At 46.8% G+C, this 24,828-nt stretch overlaps 1 protein-coding gene across 3 annotated transcripts in view; it reads right to left on the reverse strand.

Annotated features, from left to right (window-relative positions):
- Positions 1–24,828, reverse strand: part of SHROOM4 (shroom family member 4) — a 398,216-nt gene that overhangs the window by 149,346 nt on the left and 224,042 nt on the right. For all 3 annotated transcript variants that reach the window (XM_063937014.1, XM_063937016.1, XM_063937015.1), the window contains one exon: positions 12,944–13,564. In XM_063937014.1, the coding sequence (XP_063793084.1) occupies positions 12,944–13,564 (621 nt within the window). The remainder of the gene's footprint in view (positions 1–12,943; positions 13,565–24,828) is intronic.

The raw sequence follows: 24,828 nt of genomic DNA on the forward strand, positions 1-24,828 counted from the left end.
CCTTTTCCCGCGGAAGAAACACCTTCTGCACTTCCATATCCAGGATCATTCCCAGAAATGACAACCTCTTGGTTGGTTCCAAATGTGACTTTGGAAGGTTCAGAATCCAACCATGACTCTCGAGTACTCGTGTCGTGAAAACAATGGACTGCAGCAGCTTCTCCTGAGACGATGCCTTTATCAGCAGATTGTCCAGATATGGAATGATGTTCACACCCTGCTTGCGGAAGAGAAGCATCATTTCCACCATCACCTTGGTAAACACCCTCGGTGCTGTGGAAAGGCCGAATGGCAGGGCCTGGAACTGGAAATGACACCCCAGCAATGCGAAACGGAGATAAGCCTGATCTGGCAGCCAGATCGGAATGTGGAGGTATGCATCCTTGATATCCAGTGATACCAGGAATCCCCCCTCTTCCAGACCTGATATCACCGCCCTGAGAGACTCCATATTGAACTTGAACTCCTTTAGAAAGGGGCTCAATGATTTTAGGTTCAGAATGGGCCTGACCGAACCATCCGGTTTCGGTACCACGAAAAGGTTCGAATAGTAACCTTTGTTCTGCATGTAAGGTGGTACTGGCACAATGACCTGTGCCTCCACCAGTCTTTGGACAGCGTCCTGTAGTACAGTGCTGTCTGCCAACAAAGCTGGTAAGCCTGATTTGAAAAAGCAATGAGGAAGGAGACTTTGAAATTCCAGCCTGTATCCCTGGGGAACAATATCTATCATCCAGGGATCCAGGCCGGACGATACCCAGACGCGACTGAAGTGTTTGAGTCTCGCTCCCACTGGCCCCACCTTCAGGCCGCGCTGTACACCATCATGAGGAGGACTTTGGCGTACCTGAAGCAGGCTTTTGTTCCTGGGAACATTCAGCGGCAGGTTTCTTGGACTTAACCCGACCTCCCCTAAAGAAGGTATTGAATGTTCTGGCCTTTTTAGGCTTGTTAGGCCGAAAGGACTGCGCTGCAGCTGAAGAGAAGGATTTCTTCGGAGCAGGTGTTGCTGAGGGAAAAAACGGAGACTTACCCGCTATAGCCATGGATATCCACGTGTTTAGAGCTTCCCCAAAGAGAGCCTGACCTGTATAGGGTAGGGACTCCCTACTTTTTCTGGATTCCGCGTCGGTCGACTACTGGTGCAGCCACAGTCCCCGACGAGCTGAAACAGACATGGAAGATATTCCCACAGCCATGGAACCCAGGTCTTTCATGGATTCTACCATAAAACCTGCTGAATCATGTATGTTGCGTAAATATAAAGCAACGTCATCCCTATCCATCGTATCCAAATCCTTAAGTAAAGTAGCCGACCACTTAACTATTTATTGCCTTTGCAATCTATGCAGTAGCAATCGTGGGACGTAATATGGCCCCTGAAGCAGTGTACATTGATTTAAGTTATCAATTTATTTATGTTATCAATTTTTCAATCAGCCGGCTCCTTTAAGGCGGTAGATCCTGGAACAGGCAAACCCACCTTCTTTGAGAGTCTGGACACAGCTGCGTCAACAATCGGCGGGTTTTCACATTTATTTCTATCCTGCTCAGAGAAAGGAAATGCCACCTGGACCCTTTTAGGGACCTGGAATTTTTTCTCAGGGTTTTCCCATGCTTTTTCAAATATAGCATTCAATTCCTTTGACACAGGGAAGGTTAGCAAAGCTTTTTTATTTTCCATGAAAAAAGCCTCCTTAACCTGCTCAGGTGTGGTATCATTAACATTCAACACATCCCTGATAGCCTCTATCAACAATTACACCCCCTTTGCAAGAGATGCGGACCTCCGCAACACATCCCCATCACTGTCTGTGGTGTCAGAATCGGTATCCGTGTCATCTTGTGTGACATGTACAAGCGCACGTTTGTGGGGGTATATAGCGGGCTGTACTGAGGTACCAGAAACCGGCCCTACTGCCATAGAGCTCTGTAATACATGGGTTGCAGATTCAGTACTTGCAACCCTTTAAAAAATCTGAGAAATTCAAGATTTGATAGAGGAAAACCACTTAGGTTCCCTTGCTGTTATCTGTGCTAAACCCGTGCTATCCTGATTACATGGACTGGGATAATCCTGGGAGGATAAATCCTCTGCAGCATATGACACAGTGTCCCTGGACATAGCTAAAGGAGACCAGCAAACACCACACACACACACACACACACACACACACGTGAGGACAGAGTTTCCCCCCCCAAGAATGGCAAGAGAGACAAAGAGATTGGAGCCAACTCACACACAGTGCTGTTAGCAAAGGGAGACCCCTTATCAGCGCTAACTGTGCACCTTAATAGGATACACAGACGTGTACCTTTCTTGTACAACCCCCTGGTACCGTGTTCAGATAGCTGGAGTTGCTGTGGAGGGACCTGTTCTTCCTCTCAGCGCTGTGCAGGCAGGAAAATGGCGCTGGAACGCTGCTGGGTCCGCTCTGAAGAGAAGCTCCGGCCCCTTAATGGTGCGGTCTTCCCACTCTTCATGGATTATATTGGCCTGAGGAAAATGTGCTGGCTGAGATCCGCGGACCCCAACAGGCTTCTGGATCAGTGCAGTAGGTGAGCGCTGGCCCAGGGTGCCACTCACAGCGCCGCACCATGTGCCTCTGAGCCTTCCCAGGTGCGCAGTTAATACTGCGCTCCCTCCCCGCTGCCATCTTCATACCAGCTCCCTGCTTGCTAGGGGGGGTCTGTGTCTCACTCACCACATCTTCAGCTCTGTAAGGGGTTGGCGGCATGCTGCTGGGGCGAACGGTCACCTGTGGCGGAGAACGATCCGACCCCTCTGGAGCTAAGTGTTCAGTCAGCAGAGATAGTGGCTCAAACCCCGCAGGGCGGACACTGCTCCCCCCCTTAGTCCCACGCTGTAGGGAGGCTGTTGCCAGCAGCCTCCCTGTAAAATAATGAACTCTGAAAATAAACTTTTCCAGAAAAGCTCTGTAGAGCTCCCCTAGCTGTGACCGGCTCCTCCGGGCACATTTTCTAAACGGAGTCTGGTAGGAGGGGCATAGAGGGAGGAGCCAGCCCACACTCTCAAACTCTTAAAGTGCCAATGGCTCCTGGTGGACCCGTGTATACCCCATGGCACTAATGTGGACCCCAGCATACTCTAGGGCGTAAGAGAAATGTTATTTCCACGATACGTGGCAGTACAAATGTATGCATAATCTGGGGGAGGAGGGGGGTGGGGGTTATGTATGTTCTACCACTGTTTTTAAAATCCTTTCCTGCCATACATTAAACCAGTGGTTCCCAAACTGTGCAATGTGGCACCCTGGGGTGCTTTGGGACACTTGCATGGTTGCCACAAGTTGGTGGTCCAGGACCAATTCAAATTATTTATGGTCAGTGTTATAAGCAAAACCAGTGCTGGTGGCTGCCAATCATAAAATATGTGGACAAACAGAAGTAAGTAGTGTCCCTCACCGTTTAATTAAAAATAAATATTATATACTAGGTGCTTCATTGCGCCCTACGGGCGCTCTTCACACCGTCGCAAGGGGCTACGCCCCCTTAACCCTTGCATGCCTTTCTGGGGTTCAATATTTGTATTATATGGAGTATTACCTGCATTCCTTTGTCAGTGTTTAAATATTGCACAATGAAAGGGTGTGCGATGGTGAAGGAGGCGCAGCCCCTTGCGACGGCGTGAACAGCACCTGCAGGGCACGATGTACAGAATGTAGCGGGTGCAGGGGGGTACTGCGGATGGGGGAGGGTGTCTGTAGATGCTGCGGGTGGAGGGGGGGCGGAAGCGGGGGGCCGGATGGTGGGGGAGGGGCAGGGGTGTCACGGGTGGGAGAGGGGCAGGTGCGGGGATGTTGCGGATGGGTGAAGGGTTCCGTAGATGCTGTGGGATGGGAAGGGGCGGGGGTGCTGGGGGTGGGGTAGGGAGTCCGGAGACGCCGTGGGGAGGGGCAGGTACGGGTGGTGCGGTTGATGGGGAAGGGGGTCCGGAGGCGCTGCAGGTGGTGGAGGGGCAGGTGCGGGGGTGCCATGGGTGGGGGAGGAGTAAGTTAGGGGGTGGACTGTGGATGGAGGAGGGTGTCTGCAGATGCTGCGGGTGGAGGGTGGCAGGTGTGGGGGGAGACATATATGGGGGGTGGATGGTGGAGGGGGTCTGGAGGTGCTGTGGGTGGTGGAGGGGCGGAGGAGTGGGAGCCGCGGGTGGTGTAGGGGGTCTGGAGGCACAGCGTGTGGGGGAGGGGAAGGTGCGGAGGTGTGGTGCATTGGGGAGGGGTCTGGAGGCACTGCGGGTACTGTACCTGCCAAAAAGGTAGTTGGAGGGTATGCAGTAACAGGGCCAGGACAGGGGTGACAGGGTCAGAACAGGGGTGACGGGGCCAGGACAGGGGTGACGGGGCCAGGACAGGGGTGACGGGGCCAGGACAGGGGTGACGGGGCCAGGACAGGGGTGACGGGGCCAGGACAGGGGTGACGGGGCCAGGACAGGGGTGACAGGGCAAGGGTAGGAGCGGCAGGACCAGTATAGGGTTGACAGGGCAAGCACAGAGGTGACAGGGCCAGGATAGGGGTAACAGGGCCAGCATAAGGGTGAAAGGGCCAGGATAAGGGTGACAGGGCAAGGTCAGGGGTGACAGGGACATGACAGAACACAGGGCACGGGAGAGATTGGTATTAGGGACAGAACAGTGGTGACAGACAGATGTGTCTTACCGGAGTCACTGCTGTTGGCTGCTGCTGTTCCACTCCAACCTGTTGGGATCTACTACTGGTGGAGACTTGGCATGGCTGACACTCTCAGGCTGGAGTCCTGCTTCCTCTGCCCGTCAGCATCCCTCCCCCCCTCCTCAGTCACACACCGCAGACCTCGCGCAGCTGCCGGGCACTGTGGTAAGGGGAGACTGGGAGTAACTGGTTAGCCCCCAGGAGATGCTGCGGCTGGAGGGAGGAGGGGTCGGAGCCTGCAAGAAGCTCGGACTTCTGCAGCGCTACCCGCTGGCTAAAGTGTGTGAAGGAGCTGGGAGCACCTCACTGCGGGCGGCAGCGCTGCAGCTAGCGGTGAAGTTGCCGGGGCTGGAGATAACAGAGGCAGTACGGAACCTGCATAGCGGCAGGTGCCCCACAAAGCTGCAGCTAAGAAGCGTGGAGTGTGCCAGAAAGTGAAGCTCCTCCGCGCCAGAGACCCTGCTGAGTATGCTGATGTGGGGGGTCAAGCATACAGTGAGCCGGTGCCCGTCTGTCTGTACGGCATACCCCCTCACACACCCCCATACCTCCCAACTGTCCCGATTTTCGCGGGACAGTCCCATTTTTTCGGGGTCTGTCCCGCTGTCCCACCCGTGGGTCGCAGTGTCCCGCGGAGGGGGGGGGGGGGCAGTTGGAAAGCTCCTGTATTCGCTGTTCTGCTTAGCAGTGCAGCGGTGAATAGATGCTGTGTGCATGCGCACAGCGTCTATTTAGTGGAGACAGAGGGAGAGGGGGCATCAGGGGGTACGGATTAAGGGGGGGTTCTGTCAGCAGAGCCGGATTAAGGGAGGGGACAGGGGGTATGTACCGTGGGCCCCACAGTTTTAGGGGGCCCCCCGGGTGGAGTAGCCCTGTCCCAGCTCAGAAGCTCCCCCGTCCTGCCAGCAACAGCGGCAGCATTGTGCTACAGTCAGCACACGCTGCTGCATGTTGGCAGGTCTGTGGTGTTGCAGGGAGGCAGCAATCTCCCTGCTTTCTTCTGCCTGTGCGGGTGTGTAGGGGGGAGCGACCACCTCCTCTGGATTTAGCCCTAGCTGAGGGGCCAAAATTCCATTAATAAACCCCCCCACCGGAATTTGCATAAGGGGCGTGGCCACGTGGGGGCACAATTAGGCCACACCCCCAACTCCACAGCAGGCACAGCAATGAGATAGGGCTCCCCTGTCTCAAGTGCCCTGAGCCCCTCGGACTCATAATCCGCCTTTGGAGGCATGCCAGCAGCTCACAGAGCGCTGGGCATGCCCCCTCACTGACGAACACGGGGGCCCTCCCGTGAAGCCATGCCCCCTTTTCGTTGACCACACCCCCTTTTTGCCACGCGTGTGTCCCTCCTTCTGCCTGAAGAAAGCTGGGAGGTATGCACCCCTGCCTGTGCCATGCCCATACTATCTACTTCTGCTCCTAGTCTCCTATAGATTTGCCCAGATCTGTGACTCATTTGACTAACTCCGCCCAGTGTTGTGACTCCGCCCAGCGTTAGCAAATGAGTCACAAAGTCACAGATCTGGGCTATTATATAGGAGATAAACACAATTAAACTTTTATTTTTTCTACATTTCACAATAAGAAACTTTGGCCTAAGGGTGCCGTGAAAAAAATTCTGATACTCTAAGGTGCCGTGCCTCAAAAGTTTGGGAACCACTGGCTTAAACCCTTGACATATATGAAAGCTGCTCTCACTTTTCTGATCCCATATATACATAACAGGAGAGGCCAAATGGAACTCAGTAGGTTTTATGTCATAGACAATTAATTATTTTTGTGGCCCTTCTGTGCACAATCTGTTATGTGCTTCTGCAGATATTGCCTCTACAATAGAACATACTTTTCAGATCTACAGATGTGTCCTCATAAACCCAGCATATACGCCATATGATGTAAGACTCCCAGCGAGACTAAGATGCACCAAGAGGTGTTGCATACTGTTGTTTTCTTTACATTTTGCATATGCAGCAAAACCCCACTCAAAATGTACTAGAGACACTGGGAAGCAAATTTAACCGCAAAGGAATAAGGGGTCTATTTACTAAGCCTTGGAGAGAGATAAAGTACTAGCCAATCAGCTCCTAATTGCCATGTTACAGGCGGTGTTTGAAAAACGATAGAAACTGATTTGTTGGTACAGTACTTTATCTTCGTCCCCTTTATCTCTCTCCAAAGCTTAGTACATAGATAGACCCCTAAGTTTTAAACACGTACAAAGTCGCAGATGAAGAACCTCGGTACATGCCCTTAGAAAAAGCAGCATACTGATACACAAATGGTGCACATCAAATTGATCAGTGTAATCTAGCAAAGTAGTCCTACTACCCCCAGTTGTTTTATTTTTGCAAAGAAGAAGCACATTTTCAGCAAGAAAGATGCTTGGGACAGGACGCACTGGGAGAGGGTGCTCGGTGCGACTGAAGCTACTGTGTATGACAAATCATTCATCCATTAACGGTTTATTGCTCGCAATTGTAACAGACGGGTGGATTGGAAACAAAAAGCGGCCCTGGAAAAATTTGTACTAGTGGCCCCACATGGGCAGCACCAGAGGTGTAAGGACTAGCCATGGGCCATGGCAGCAGCACCCTCCACCCAAGACTTTCCAGATAGTGGGCATGTCCAGCATCAAGGGGGAAGTTAAAAAGAAATAAAATTAAATATTATGAGCACATTATATGATACACCTTCAGAATTTAGGAAACTATGGCCCTCATTCAGAGTTGTTCGCTCGCTAGCTGCTTTTAGCAGCATTGCACACGCTAGGCCGCCGCCCTCTGGGAGTGTATCTTGGCTTAGCAGAATAGCGAACAAAAGATTAGCAGAACAGCTACTAAATATTTTCTTGCTGTTTCTGAGTAGCTCCAGACCTACTCCTAGATTGCGATCACCTCAGTCCATTTAGTTCCTGCTTTGACGTCACAAACACGCCCTGCGTTCGGCCAACCACTCCCCCGTTTCTCCAGACACTCCCGCATTTTTCCCTGACACGCCTGCGTTTTTTAGCATACTCCCGTAAAACGCCCAGTTACCACCCAGAAACGCCCCTTTCCTGTCAATCACTCACCAATTAGCAGAGCGACTGAAAAGCGCCGCAGGATCCACAGCAAATCTACTAATTTTTTAGATAAATAACTAAGCGCATGCGCCCTGCGTGCCTTGCGCATGCGCATTTTGCAACAAATCACAGCATAGCGAAAATCGGCAATGAGCGAACAACTCGGATGAAGGGCCTATATCATTCTTTAGAAAGTTATATTTTCTTGCTTATTACACCAACCGCATCCCAATCCGTATTCACTCAATCTTATATGTCAGCCAAGCAGGCAGACAGAGCATACACTAGATCATCTGCAATCACCAGATAAGTGGCAAAGTAATTTTCATATATGCTAATTATTTTGCATCTGATTCATTATGTCTATAAAAAGGACCACGTCCTCAAAACAAAACAGGCCCCACGGGTGCGTCGGCCCACCGGGAATCTTCCCTGTAAACCCTATGGCCAATCCGCCTCTGGTAACAGAACACCTTTTTGAGGACACTGTGAACTAAAAGATCATTTAGGAGTCTATATTTTGGTAGGTCATGACCTACAACAACAACAACAACAACAACAACAACAAAAAAGACTGGTGGGGTGCTGAACCTAAAATCTATCCATAGTTGTTAGACTGGTGTATTACAGCAGTCTGATTCTTACCATTAAAACATGTATTTCAGACGCACAAAGTTTGGCAAGTACTACACTAAAAATATAAATCGTTGGGGCCTAATTCAATTATCCGCATTAATCTACAGTGCAGGGAAAAGGGTGGCAGGTTTGGGCTTTTACACCCGAGGCTATCCAATTACAGCCTCTTTTTCTCGCTAACTTACGCTAACCCATAGGTTCCAGGATAAGTACTCAGAGATATGGGTTAAGGCAGGGCAGGGGTGGCCAGACCTTTGGAGTCTGCAATCTACTTTGAAAACTGAAAAGTTTTTGTGATCAACCTGGGTGAGATGTGGTGCAACAAAAAAGGGGATGCGACCTCGCCGCACAGAGTGTAGGGTTTGTCTCGAATGAAATAACACATTGCCCCACAAAGGAGAAAACTTCTAACACACTGGAACCCACAGAAGTACAGATGGAGCCTCTCTTATCTTTGCCATTTCTCCACCTAAACGGTGGTTTAGTCACACCTACAGTAGGCGATAGCTTAGGTTGCTGAGTTTATGCACGGACAGGCGCATTGAGGAACGACTACATACTCAGCATGCAATATACATCTCCACCACTGAGTGGCTAATGCTCCACTAATCCAGTACTTTAGAGCAAATAGTGGCGGATTGATCTAGAAGCTCTGGCAAATAGTCAGTGACGACTGTAATGTTAATGTACTGTATACTGTACACATAGACCAATGGCCAGACGGAGAGAGTCAATAAAAAAAACAGTTTATACATACGAAAACAAACTGGTTAAAACACTTATCCATTGCTGTGTTACTGTATGTGAGCATCGAAGTCCCGTAGTCAAAGCAATTGTATACAGACGCAACTAATGTGTTAAAGCAATAACGTAGTTCATGGACGTTAAAGTATATACAGTTTACTGTACTATATGTTTTGTACTATATGAGCGTCCAAGTCCCGTAATGGCATAACAAAACACCAATGGGAAGGGATAACTGCTTACATTACATTTATACATGAGTTTGTTTATCTATCATGAGGCGTCATGCCCGAGTGGTGAAATGTGCTGCTTCCCATGCTAAGAGTCCTGGGTTCGATTCCCACAGTGTGAGTGCATGTTTGTTTTTTCCTGACACGTTATTTATTTTCTTTTATTTAAGCCCTCACCTATGCAGCGAGTGATGACATCGGTTTTGCAAGAATCAGGGCAATGCTGAAGGAGCTTCTCAATACTCTAGTAATATTTCACAGGAACAACAGGGATAAGCGAGCTCTATGCACATTACGATACAGCAGACTCAATTGCATAGCAAGTTGACAAAGTGGCTGCCGCCCATGACACTGCGCCTTTTAGAAGCCCTCAGCTATGGGGCCAGTGACGGCATCAGTTTTGCAAGAGTCAGAGGAATGCTGAAGGAGTGCCTCAATACCCTAGCTAAAATACACAGCTGCAATGAGGTCCCGTAGACATATCAATAAATATAAATAGTGTATCCTGACGCAAATAACTGATCGAGCAACACAGTGCTGTACTGTAGTTCATCGACGTTAGAGAATCTGTGTTGTACTGTGTTGTACTGTGTTGTACGTTAGAGAATCTGTGTTGTATGAGAAGGGATCACTGCTACCATTTACACAAGAGATCATGTCTCTATCAAAGCGACTGCAGTTCTTTATTTGATCTTCATTTACATACATTACTATGTTGTACATTTATTGTAACCTGACCTCCCTCCCTGTCTATGAAGTGAGCAGGCTCCCAGGAGGGAAGGGGGAAGTGGGATGGGGGAGGTGGTGGCTAAATACCACGTTCTGCATTATAAGCGTCCAAGTCCCATAATATCATTCATATATTTCATTCATAACATTCATATATTTAAGAACCTTACATTCAAAAGAATTATGCACACAGGAAAATACTTGTTTCCATAACGAACTGTCTGGGAATCTGACACGCAAATCGGTAGCACAGAACTGTACTGTTTAATGTACATTCACTCTGGCCCTCTCTAGTCCTTTCCCCCAACCAAAGCGACTGTAGTATCTTCATTTACATAGTAACCTTTCATTTACATACAATACTGTATTGGCAATTTATTAACTGTAAACTAGCCTCTTTAAAAATATCAGTCTCTCAGGGGAGGGGGGAGGTGGGGATTAAGCAGTGCAGTTCAGAGACGCTGCCGATATTAATTCTCTGTTGGGACCCAAAAAAAGAAACCAATAAATCAATAAATAAAAATAGTGTATACAGACACAAATGAACATGTTAAAGCAATGGGCTATTGACGTTCGGATAATGTGAGCTATTAAATTAAATTTAATAAAAATGGGATAAAAGCTTAATATCTCCAGTTCTGAGGGTCCAATCGGCTCAGAACTGTGTTGGTGTTGAGGAGGAGATAATTAGCAACCACAGGATACCGACCACAAGTTTGTGTGACCCCCACAAGGCTAACGGCAAGCATCGGAACCCATGGTGGGTCTGAATTAACAGGTCCATTATAGTCTATGGGAAAATGGGTCCACTTTGTTTTCTGATATCTCCGGTTCTGGGTGTCCCAGAGACACAAGACCAGTACCATACGAAAGAGGAGACTCTTGGCTTTCGTGGAAGACCAACCAGTAATTTATGTGATACCGCATAGGGAAACGGCAAGCAACCGTGTCAGATCCCCCCCAGTTGTCCGCCCAGCTTGCACGGGGTGCGGGTTTTCTGGCTAGATAGAAAATACTGTACAGAGATGCTAAGCACTGTGTTTTGGCATCCAAGAATTTAGGGAGTAGCTTTTATCTCTCCCCATTATACTTAATAAGATAACACTTGCCGCTGTAGCCTTTACAGCAGAGAACGTTACAAGCTGATCATGCTATTTAGTACTCAAATAAAAAATACTGTACAGAGATGCTAAGCACGGTGATTTGGCATCCAGGAATTTAGGGAGCAGCTTTTACTTCTCCCCATTACACTTAATACTATAAGATTTGGACGCTGACATATCCCTAACATCAATAGACCATACTGTACCCGACGTTCATTTGTGTCTGTATGCACTACTACACTGCTATTTTTATTTGTTGATTAGTCTGCAGGACTTGGACGCTCACATATTCCTAATGTCAATAAACTATACTGTGGCTTTATCACGTTCGTTTGCATCTGTATATACTGTACTATTTGCATCTGTACTGTATATACTGTAGCATAATGAGACGCACCAGTAAAGTAGTTCTTGCGCTGTAGTTCAGTATTGTATTTTAATGGAGACCACACGCATGCGCAATGGTGATTTTAAAAAGTGACATCTAGTGGATGATCGCAGGTATTACACTAAAAGGTAACGCCAAACGCTCTGTGCGCCTCCCTACGACTAGGCAAGCCTCCTTCCGCCCAGGCATGCTGCATATGCCTGATCGCTACTAACACCTCAGCCAGCAAAGATAACGGAGGCTCCATCTGTAAATGTATAAACCACACATACACAAATGAGACAGTCTGCGAGATAAATCTTACAGAGATGAGATGGTCTGCGGGCAGAGCTCCCGCTGGCTACTTCCTGTTGCGATGGAATGGATCCAGGATGCCCAGCAGGCTCCTCAAAACACAGGTAACGCGTCATGTTGTCACCCGTGCACCGCACTCCTGGGAACACTGAGAACTCTTTGCATTATTACAGATTGCTTGTTGAAGTCAATCTCAATCTACCGGAGCAAGCTCTGTGCGCTACCGGTAGATCGCAATCAACATTTTAGCCAGGTCTGGGTTAAGGTGTTTGTGGCACCCTCGATAAGGACATTTGCCACGGATTTATATTCAAGACTACCTCAGAAATTAACAGAAATACGCATTAAGTGCAGCCTGCAATTCAATTAGCCTGCGGTTAATTACCGCATCTAATTGAATCCAGCCATTGGAGTAAGTTTCCATATGCAAGAAGTCACCTTGCTATGGTAGATGAACATCCATTTTATCGTCCCAGGACCAAATTCTGAAATTATTTAAACTCAATGTGATTGTCCACCAGCACTGGTTTTGTCTAACAGAAGCACAACCCTATCTACCACTACATAAGTAAACCTGAAGGATGACAGGTAAGCACAAGTTACTTCATTTAATACTCGTTTCTGACTTTCTCAATAAAAAAAAAACTTTTGGCCTAGGAGAACACAGCTCTAAGAGGTAGATTTACTATAGTTTAAAAAAGATATATACAATCTGATGGTTGCTCTGAGCTGTTGCTTTTCATTTTTAAAAGTTTTAGTAACTCTACCCCTTAGTGTCTAAAATGTGAAGTTGCTTCTGCATTTACGATTGTGTATTGTACTTTCAGTCACAGCACTGTAGCTACTATATATGAGAGATGATGCAAAGTGTTCCACATATGTGGCCAATTGGACATTTATCCTGACGCTCTCATGGAGAACCCACATAACAACTAGGGAATCCTGCAAATTACTTGAAAATTAAATAGCAAGTTTATGCTCATGTAACAACCACATGCACTGCAGAACCTGTAAGTACTGTACTTTAGTAGATTACCAAAAAACAAATGAAAATGTGCCAACTTACACTGAGGTGTCCTGGCTTGGCGAAGCAGAGGAAAAAACACTGCGAGACCCTTGTGAACCGCACCTCATCTCAGACAATTCTGTGCTAAGATCATTTCCATACACAGGGGAAGGAGAATTATGTGCTACATTTAAAAATGTTCTCTCCATGGGAAGACTTTGAGAACGCTGTCTAGCTTCCTCCACAAGTATGCTATGTCCTGGCTCAGATTTCTCTTTATAACAGTTGAATCCAGACTTTGTAGCTTGATGAAATGTCCGTCTCTCTCTCCACTTTTCCCAGTTAGGAGGTGGTGGGCGAGGAGGCCCTTTTTTCTTTGGTGGTGCATGTGCCTCTTTTTCCTCTAGTTTAGCCATAGGAGGTTCTCGCCTGTCTCGTAAAGCAAGAAACTCCAAGTTAAGCTGACTTACAGAGTAAGCTCTACCTCGTGGTAAACCTGGTTCTGGGGGTGCTTCCTGGAATGATGCCAAATCTACCGGCCTGAGCGGATGGTCACAGGAGAGATCATAGGTAGATGCTGCCTTGTAACATGGAGGCCACTCTTGATCATTAACCTCTCCACATGATCTGAACGGGCCAGTGTGATGAAACCCAAAATTATAATTATAAGGACATAATTCACTGCAAAAAAGGAGAATAATAAGCTTAATAAACTTATTTACAGCCCACACAAAAATATTACAGCATTAAATTACCTCCTTAATTAACAAGGGTGGGTTGACCTTTAAATGTGTCTAACTATCAGATTGTGTATATTCTTTTCTATCCTATTCTAAGTAAACTGACTCATGGAAATCTTACTTTCCTGTCACCGGCTGGGAAGGGAGGCTGAGGGTGTCTGAGCCAGTTACACCCTTTCTCAGGAACTCCAAATCAAAGGACTGAGTCGCTGAGTGGAAACATTTAAGGGAAATTCAGACAGTTATACCCAGGCCTGAGACAATGGGCCTTACATGTCTAAAGGTTTAACACATTCCTTCGAAAAGTGTAATGAAAGTCAGAGCACGGGCTAAAGGGTCATTCCCATACAATAACGACGTGACACGGTAGCTGCTTGTTGGGCTATAGCTAGAAACGGTATCTGGTCTCTCGGTCTACCACACTTAGGTCCACAATGTCTAGGTCAACCACTATTGGTTGACAGTAACTCTAGGTCAACATGTTCTAGGTCGACAGGTACTTTTTCATACTTAAAGATCCACGTGGACCACGATTGGGAATAGTAACCTGTGCCGAGTGGAGCGAGGCACCTTGCCCAAAGCATGGCGAGCGGGCAAGGCGCACTAATCGGGGTTCCCGGTCACTATACGGAAAAAAATGACACAAAAATAAATAAATAAAAAACTCACGTCGACCAATAGTGGTCGACCTAAGTGTGGTCGACCCTCCATACCACACCCCTAGAAACATAGATGGTCAGGCAGTCAATAAAAGGCTTCTAAATAAAATAATTTCAAAAGTGTGTGCGTGTGTGTTTGTAGATAGATAGACAGGTGTTTCATATACATTATTTCTCTGTATGCGGAATAAGGGTGTGTACACACGGTGAGATCCTTGCTATGCCCGATTTTTACTTGCGATTTCCCTTGAACTCCCCGGAGTCCAGATTTTGACTAACTTTTCATGAGATATGGACAATGTGTGCTTACGATTTTGGCTTATGTGAGATTTTGGCTTATGTGAGATGTCATTGACATGTGAGAAGAACTAGATAGTACACCGATCTAGCAAGGATAGACTTGCCTGCACAGGCTATCTTTTCTTGCGATGCCGACCTGGCGGGACCGCGTATCAGGTTTGAATCGGGATTGCAAGGTGACTTTCACCTTGCGATCTGCACTAACTTTTCTTGCGATCTTGACTATATAGTCAAAATCGAAATAATAAAATATCTCACCGTATGTACACACCCTAAGATTGTCGCTTTACATGACCAATGAACTCATTATTATAATTTCCAACAATGGACACGACTGTACATCTAAAAATTATTTGAGCATAATAAATATATGCAGCACACAAATAAACGTGAAAAAAGATGAGTACAACGCATTTTAAAAGTGGTAAAATTTTGAGGAATAATGCCACTTAATAATAGTGACCACAATAACATTCATCAAAAGGCATTGATGACATTCCTAAAAAGGCACTTCTCACCTACCAAAATACTCCTGGAGTGGAACAGAGCTCAATGAGTGGGTGGAACAGATCTGGAGAGGTTATTTGAGGTATGGATAGCTCTTCAAAACTGTGCTAGCATATATGATTTCAAGTAGTAATCCAAAAACAGTGGCTTATGCTAGCATAAAAAATATTGAATATTATATTTCACAACTGTATTGTACTATTTCAATATGGTATTATCGTGTAATGAACTAGAAGCTTAGCTACAAGGTGGGACTGCAACTCACTGCAGCACAGTAGGTAACTTGATTGTGGCACTACCTGGGGTGAGGATTCATGACTCTGGGAGCAGGGGGTGCACTACACATTTTTACTCACTTGATAAAGCCACGAGTGGGATTCAGATGTTGGCTAAGCAGCTGAACAAGCAGAGCACAATATAATGGTGTTGCCAGTAAAGATGAGTGGGTTCGGTTCTCAGAGAACCGAACTCTACCGGACTTTGCCTTCCGAGTCCGGATCTGAGCCCGGCTTGGGTTTTCCCGCCTGACTGGGAAACCCGAACGCGCCAAAACGTCATCATCCCGCTGTCGGATTCTTGCGGGATTTGGATTCCATATAAGGAGCCTCGCATCGCGGCCATTTTCACTCCAGTCTCGGAGAGTGTATAGAGAGTACGTGTCCTCAGTGTACAGTGTCTGTGTGTTGGGGCGGGAAAGTGGGGTGGCAAGTGTTGTCCAGTCCAGTGTAGTCACTCAGTGTATTAGGCTGCATCAGTCCAGGCAGTCACAGTGTTGGTGTTCTCTGCTGCCATATATCCAGTGTAGCTGTACAAGTGGTGCTGTGTTGTGCAGACCAGTTCAGTGTAGTCACTGTATTGTGCAGCATCAGTCCAGCCATTCACAGTGTTGGTGTTCTCTGCTGCCATATATCCAGTGTAGCTGTACAAGTGGTGCTGTGTTGTGCAGACCAGTCCAGTGTAGTCACTCAGTGTATTGTGCTGCATCAGTCCAGCCAGTCACAGTGTTGGTGTTCTCTGCTGCCATATGTCCAGTGTAGCTGTATAAAGTGGTGCTGTGTTGTGCAGACCAGTGGTAGTGTCCTGTGTCATCAGTAATTCCAGTGACGATATACGCTGCTGCTATATGTCCACTGCCACAGTATAATAAATAGGATTTTAATATCTACCGGTAAATCCTTTTCTCTTCGTCCGTAGAGGATGCTGGGGACTCCAAAAGGACCATGGGGTATAGACGGGATCCGCAGGAGACATGGGCACACTATAAGACTTTGAATGGGTGTGAACTGGCTCCTCCCTCTTTTCCCCTCCTCCAGACCTCAGTTATAGAACTGTGCCCAGGGAGACGGACATTTAGAGGAAATAATTTATTGTTTAAACACGGTGAGTGTCATACCATCTCACACCTCAAACATGCCGCAGAACATGGCATTCAATAGAACACCAGCCGACGGCATGAAAAAATATACAGCAATATGCTGACCGAAATTGTAAACACGACCAATAATAGCAAACCGCATGCCATGGCATGAATAACGTCAGCCACAGACTGACTGAAAGGAACCCCAACATATGTAACCATAACCAATAACTGCAGATACAGTACGCACTGGGACGGGCGCCTAGCATCCTCTACGGACTAAGAGAAAAGGATTTACTGGTAGGTATTAAAATCCTATTTTCTCATACGTCCTAAAGGATGTTGGGGACTCCAAAAGGACCATGGGGTCTATACCAAAGCTCTAGAACGGGCGGGAGAGTGCGGATGAGACCGCAGCACCGATTGCCCAAACAAGAGGGCCTCAACAGCCAGGGTATCAAACTTGTAGAATATTTGCAAAATTGTTTGAACCAGACGAAGCAGCTGCTCTGCAAGGCTATAAACAGAGACCCCTCGGGTAGCCGCCCAGGATGAGCCCACCTTCTTGGTAGAATGGGCCTTCACCGATTTCGGTAACTGCAAACCGGACGGAAAACAAGCAAGCTTAATTGTAATCCAAATCCAGCGTGCAATAGTCTGCTTGGAAGCAGGAACCCCAATCTTGTTGGGAGCATACAGGATAACAGATACTCCGTTTTCCTGATCTTAGCCAATCTGGCAACACAACTTTTCAAAATTCCGACCACATCGAGATACTCCAATGTCACCCAGGCGTCAGTAGCCACCGGCACCACAACAGGTTGGTTCAAGTGAAAGCGATGAAACCATTTTTGGTCGAACTGTTGCCGAGTTCTCAACTCCGCTTTATCTTCATGGAAGATTAAACAGGGCTCTTTTGAGACCAAACCGCCAACTCAGACACCCGCCTTGCAGATGTCAAGGTCAACCGCATGACCACTTTCCAAGTGAGGAATTTAAACTTAACCATACTGAAAAGTTCAACCAAAGAAATTGCAGGAACTGCAACACCATGTAAAGATCCCATGGTGTCACAGAGGCACAAAGGGAGGATGGAAGTGTTAGACTCCTTTTACGAAAGTATTAAACTCTGGAAAGGAGGCCAATTGTTTCTTGGAAGACAACCGATAAGTTTGAAATCTGAATCTTAATCAAGCCCAAACAAAGATCGCCTCCACACAATCTTGCCAATAAAAGAAGGGAGAAAATGATCCAACTGGAATTCTTCCGTAGGAACCTTATTGGGTGCACACCAAGACATTTTTTTTTTTATTTTTTTTTTCAAATATGGTGGTAATGTCTTGACGTTACTTCTTTTCTGACTGAAAAAGAATAGGGAAGACCTCGCTGGAAAAACCCTTCCGGGCTGGAATCCGACGTTCAATCTCCAAGTCATCAATGGAAACCGCGGTAAGACTTGGAACACACACGGCCCCAGCCAGAACAGATCCTCTCGCAGAGGAAGGAGGACAGGAATCTCCTATGAGTAATTTGCTGAAGATCCGGATACCAGCCCTCCTTGACCAGTCTGGAACAAGGAGGATCTCTGAACTCTTGTTCCTCTTATAATCTGTTAACATTTTTGGAAAGAGTGGAAGTGGAGGGAACACATAGATTGACCGAAACATCCACGGTGTCACCAGGGTGTCCACCGCTAATGCTTGAGGGGACCCCCTGACCCGTAACAAAATTTCTGAAATTTCTTGTCGAGGCGAGATGCCATCTTGTTTATTTTCGGAATTCTCCAAAGACTTATCACTTCTGTGAAAAAACCGCTTGATGAAGACTCAACCCTCCTGAATGGAGAACGTGTCCGCCGAGGAAGTTTGCTTCCCAGTTGTCCACTCTTGGAACGAACATTGCTGATATGTGCGTAAATGTTTTTGTCGCCCAGCGGAAAATCTTTCTGGCTTCTGCCATTTCTTCTCCGGTACTTGTCTATAGAAAACCGTTATAAACGGGCCTTAACTCTAGACCGTTAACGGGGTGACAAGTATCCTAACATGACACTTGCCCCCAGTGAGAATTGTGCCGCTACCACAGGAGCAACATACTGGTCTTGAAACAATGATTATCCCAGGTGGAAACCGGACCACTTGTCCAACAGGTTCCGCTAAACATTCAGGCCTGGAACCTGCCCACTGGATGGCCTCGTAGGCCCCAACCATCTTTTTTCAGCAACTGACTGTATCGACGGATTGACACCGTTGCAGGTCTGCCAGACTCTGAATTCCCAGAGCTTCCCCCTTTTTTTTTTTTGGAAGCAAATAAACTCTTCTCAATACTGCCTCTAATAAAATTGCCCAAGCCGATCACCGCGTCATTGGGACCAACAGGGATTCTGGCAAGTCCTGTCGTTGAAGAACTGTCAAGGAGAAAACAACGTTTCGCACCATTTGGCACCTTGATCTCTCCATAATTCGGAGAGCGATCCAGTACAGAATAAATGTTTCTAACGAAGGAAAGCCATCATACCGTCATCACCCTGGTGAAATGGTAACAACAATCCTTAATCACAAGCCTCAGGTAAGCCTAAAGCGGAAGAAACCATAATTAGACCTACTTACTCCACTTTCAGAGTGGAGAACCCTGCCATGAGAGATTCCCTCATGAAGTTTAAGTAGGAAAAATTGGGATTTATCTGACCGAGTCGTCCGGCCTCGGGAGCACGAAAAAGTCTGAACAGCAGCTTCTTCTATGACCGGAACAACAGGACAATGATCTGATCCAGACACAACTCTTGTATAGTGTCACATACTACCTCCCTGTCATGAGGAGGATCGGTAAGTTTGATTCGAAAAAATCAGTGAGGGGAACGTTTGGAACACCCGTATGTCCCCCTAGGGACTCTGTCTTTAACTTGCTGGTCCATGTCCTTTCCAGGACTGACTGAAGAGTTTTAAACGAGGTCCCACCTGTGTGGGCCCCCGCAAGATAGACCCAACGTCCCATGATGATGAACGTGGTAGAAATAATGGATAATTTCTGCACCTGTGAACCTGAAAAGGCAGCTGATCTCTTACCTTTTTTTACCTTCCTTGACCTGCGAAGAAAGGGGAATCCTTATCCATTCGGTCGAACTGACTGCATCCTACAGCAATGCGTCACCAACCGTTGTGAGGGAACATAGGGCAAGAAAGGTAACTTACCCGTGGCACCTGCCAAGAGTATATTAACAAGGCCATCACCAACCAGGCTTCCCTTCATGGGGAAAAGACCCCACTTCTTTTCGGATTCAGCATTTTCATCTCTTTGGTGAATCCACAACGCCCTCCTAGCAGAGACCGCTATGGAAGTGGCCCGCGCACCCAAGAGTCCCATCCCTTGTAGTTGCACGGTAGTATGTTGCCATGTTCTAGACATGACCCAACTCAAGGAGTAACACATCTCTCCTCAGGGTAATTATATCGGATGACCAAGTAACTGACCATTCCTGAATACAATCACTCCCCCCTGCGCATGCAATGCAAGTATAATCAAAGCATATAATTAAAATATCACTTAGCTTCCTGTAAACAATCCTTTGTGACAGGGCCCCGTGCAGAACAGGGGTTGACTCACTTTATTCTATTCATGGCAGGGAAAAGAATAAACACTCGGAATCTTCATGATGATTTGAAACCATCTTGTCATGGCCGACCTAGAGCTATCGAACAGAGCGACCAGCACGATAAGGAAAAGTTTACTTCAGCATACATTATAATTTTTTTGTATAAATATACACATTTAAATGCACATATACAAACGTATACCCATATATGCATATCTCATATATACACTGCTCAAAAAAATAAAGGGAACACTAAAATAACACATCCTAGATCTGAATGAATGAAATATTCTTATTAAAATACTTTGTTCTTTACATAGTTGAATGTGCTGACAACAAAATCACACAAAAATTATCAATGGAAATCAAATTTATTAACCCATGGAGGTCTGGATTTGGAGTCACCCTCAAAATTAAAGTGTAAAAACACACTACAGGCTGATCCAACTTTGATGTAATGTCCTTTAAAACAAGTCAAAATGAGGCTCAGTAGTGTGCATGACCTCCACGTGCCTGTATGACCTCCCTACAATGCCTGGGCATGCTCCTGATGAGGTGGCAGATGGTCTCCTCCCAGACCTGGACTAAAGCATCCACCAACTCCTGGATAGTCTGTGGTGCAACATGGCATTGGTGGATGGAGAGAGACATGATGTCCCAGATGTGCTCAATTGGATTCAGGTCTGGGGAACGGGTGGGCCAGTCCATAGCATCAATGCCTTCGTCTTGCAGGAACTGCTGACACACTCCATCCACATGAGGTCTAGCATTGTCTTGCATTAGGAGGAACCCAGGGCCAACTGCACCAGCATATGGTCTCACAAGGGGTCTGAGGATCTCATCTCGGTAGCTAATGGCAGTCAGGCTACCTCTGGTGAGCACATGGAGGGCTGTGCGGTCCCCCAAAGAAATGCCACCCCACACCATTACACTGCCAAACCGGTCATGCTGGAGGATGTTGCAGGTAGCAGAACGTTCTCCTTGGCTTCTCCAGACTTTGTCACGTCTGTCACATGTGCTCACGTGCCTGTATGACCTCCCTACAACCCACACAAGTGGCTCAGGTAGTGCAGCTCATCCAGCATGGCACATCAATGCGAGCTGTGGCAAGAAGGTTTACTGTGTCTGTCAGCGTAGTGTCCAGAGCATGGAGGCGCTACCAGGAGACAGGCCAGTACATCAGGAGACGTGGAGGAGGCCGTAGGAGGGCAACAACCCAGCAGCAGGACCGCTAACTCCGCCTTTGTGCAAGGAGGAGCACTGCCAGAGCCCTGCAAAATGACCTCCAGCAAGCCACAAATGTGCATGTGTCTACTCAAACGATCAGAAATAGACTCCATGAGGGTGGTATGAGGGCCCGACGTCAACAGGTGGGGGTTGTGCTTACAGCCCAACACCGTGCAGGACGTTTGGCATTTGACAGAGAACACCAAGATTGGAAAATTTGCCACTGGCGCCCTGTGCTCTTCACAGATGAAAGCAGGTTCTCACTGAGCACATGTGACAGACGTGACAAAGTCTGGAGAAGCCAAGGAGAACGTTCTGCTACCTGCAACATCCTCCAGCATGACCAGTTTGGCAGTGGGTCAGTAATGGGGTGGGGTGGCATTTCTTTGGGGGACCGCACAGCCCTCCATGTGCTCACCAGAGGTAGCCTGACTGCCATTAGCTACCGAGATGAGATCCTCAGACCCCTTGTGAGACCATATGCTGGTGCAGTTGGCCCTGGGTTCCTCCTAATGCAAGACAATGCTAGACCTCATGTGGATGGAGTGTGTCAGCAGTTCCTGCAAGACGAAGGCATTGATGCTATGGACTGGCCCACCCGTTCCCCAGACCTGAATCCAATTGAGCACATCTGGGACATCATGTCTCGCTCCATCCACCAATGCCACGTTGCACCACAGACTGTCCAGGAGTTGGCGGATGCTTTAGTCCAGGTCTGGGAGGAGACCATCTGCCACCTCATCAGGAGCATGCCCAGGCATTGTAGGGAGGTCATACAGGCACGTGGAGGTCATGCACACTACTGAGCCTCATTTTGACTTGTTTTAAAGGACATTACATCAAAGTTGGATCAGCCTGTAGTGTGTTTTTCCACTTTAATTTTGAGGGTGACTCCAAATCCAGACCTCCATGGGTTAATAAATTTGATTTCCATTGGTAATTTTTGTTTGATTCTGTTGTCAGCACATTCAACTATGTAAAGAACAAAGTATTTAATAAGAATATTTCATTCATTCAGATCTAGGATGTGTTATGTTAGTGTTCCCTTTATTTTTTTGAGCAGTGTATGTATATATATATATATATATATATATATATTTATATTTGTCTGGAGCAGCAGGGTCCCTAGTGATATTAATGCGTTCTTAATGTGTATGAACATGTACTGAATGCTGATGTTGTGGATCTAATCAGAAAACATTATGGTCGACATAAGTCATAGTAGTCGTGTCTACAACATGGAGTAGTAACTGGGCAAAATACATCTTTTGCGACCCCGAGGGGTCTGAGGGAAATATATACATAATTTTAATATTACACCCCCACTTACCACGTCTGTGCTCGAGATACAGATCAGTGCAACCGTACCATACATATATACAAATATATACAGGTATAGCCTTTTTTCTTCAAATTGCATCACATTATCATGATAATTTATACCCAGTCATATTAGTTGGTGCCGACAGGGTCACCGACATACGTCTGTGTCTCTCATATAGATTTTTCTTTGGAAAAGCTTACAACTACTGACATGCTGACACTTAATCTCATGAATCAAGTACCATCAGGAGTCGGCGGTGCCGACAGAGGAATTTCCATAGCCGTTTGTGGTAGAGCACTCACACATGCCGACACACGTGTACTAAACACCCACCGACATTACACTGCCTCTAATGGGTAGATCCCAGTATCTGACAGGGAGAACACATAAAACGTTTACCATCTCATCTACCACACGCTCATTATATATATATATATATATATATATATATATATATATATATATATATATATATATATATATATATAAACAAAAAGTTCATTACTCACCAAAATGAGCTCACTTATCCTCACATCATCAATAAATAAATGAATAAATGATGGGGGTTTAGTTAGTAAATTGGCCAATGCACGGAAGCCTGCATAGCGCTCGCCAAGGTACCCCACCTTCATGCAGGTCCTACACTATCACAAAAATTAAAACCTGGCAACTGTGTCACAAAAATGTAACTGCAAATATGCCCACTTGGTGTAAGGTGTACCTGCCATGAACTGCATGGCTTTTAAAAGGTACACTAGTCACCTGACACTGGCTGATAAATCACTAAAGGGCAGCTGACGCAGTTCATGGCAGGTACACCTTACACCAAGTGGGCATATTTGCAGTTATATTTTTGTGATACAGTTGCCAGGTTTTAGTTTTTGTGATAGTGTAGGACCTGCATGAAGGTGGGGTACCTTGGCGAGCGGTATGCAGGCTTCCGTGCATTGGCCAATTTACTAACTAAACCCCCATCGTTTATTCATTTATTCATTTATTCATTGATGTTGTGAGGATGAGTGAGCTCATTTTGGTGAGTGCTGAACTTTTTGTTTCTATATTTTTGAGTAGGTGGCCATGGGCTACATGCACCCCACCCTATTTGTGGCGAGTGCGGATACCGCACCCCGCTTCTGGGGTGGCGAGTGCTGTGGTTTTATTTGCTGGTATATATATATATCTATATATATATATCTATATATATATATATATATCTATATATATATATATATATATAGTGCTTTATTTTGCACTAAACAACTGTGCCCCCCCCCCCTTCCCCATTTAACACAGTGAGCTGTGTTTTGGTGGGGCCAGCATCTCTGAGGAGAAAATGGCGATGGATAGAGTGGTGATGGCTAAGCCACGCCCCATTATCGGCGCGCTTCAGTCCCGCTAGTTATTTACATTATTATACTGGCGGGGGTCTGTATACCCTGCCTATGCACTGTATACCACTTTGCCAGGCTATGAACATGAGGTATATTGCTGCCCAGGATGCTTCCCCTGCGCCCTTGTAGTGACGCTTGTGTGTGGGAGCAATGGCGCGCAGCGCGACCACTGCGCGGTACCTCAGACTCTGAAGTCTTCTGCCGTCACTGAAGTATTCTGTTCTTCCTTTACTCACCCGGCTTCTTTCTTCTGGCTCTGTGAGGGGGTTGATGGCGCGGCTCCGGGAACAAGCAGCTAGGCGCACCAAGTGATCGAACCCTCTGGAGCTAATGGTATCCAGTAGCCTAAGAAGCAGAGACCTTGAACTCAGAAGAAGTAGGTCTGCTTCTCTCCCCTCACTCCCACGAAGCAGGGAGCCTGTAGCCAGCAGGTCTCCCTGAAAATAAAAAACCTAACAAAGTCTTTTCAGAGAAACTCAGGAGAGCTCCCCTAGTGTGTGTCCAGTCTCTCTGGGCACAGAATCTAACTGAGGTCTGGAGGAGGGGCATAGAGGGAGGAGCCAGTTCACACCCATTCAAAGTCTTATAGTGTGCCCATGTCTCCTGCGGATCCCGTCTATACCCCATGGTCCTTTTTGAGTCCTCCGCATCCTCTAGGACGTATGAGAAATTATAACAACAACAATGTGTTGTGCTGCATCAGACCAGTGGTAGTGTCCTGTGTCATCAGTAATTCCAGTGACGATATACGCTGCTGCTATATGTGCACTGCTGCAGTATAATAATTATAACAACAACAACATGTTGTGCTGCAACAGACCAGTGGTAGTGTCCTGTGTCATCAGTAATTC

The sequence above is a fragment of the Pseudophryne corroboree genome, chromosome 8 (assembly GCF_028390025.1).
Source record: "Pseudophryne corroboree isolate aPseCor3 chromosome 8, aPseCor3.hap2, whole genome shotgun sequence".
Lineage (NCBI taxonomy): Eukaryota > Metazoa > Chordata > Amphibia > Anura > Myobatrachidae > Pseudophryne > Pseudophryne corroboree.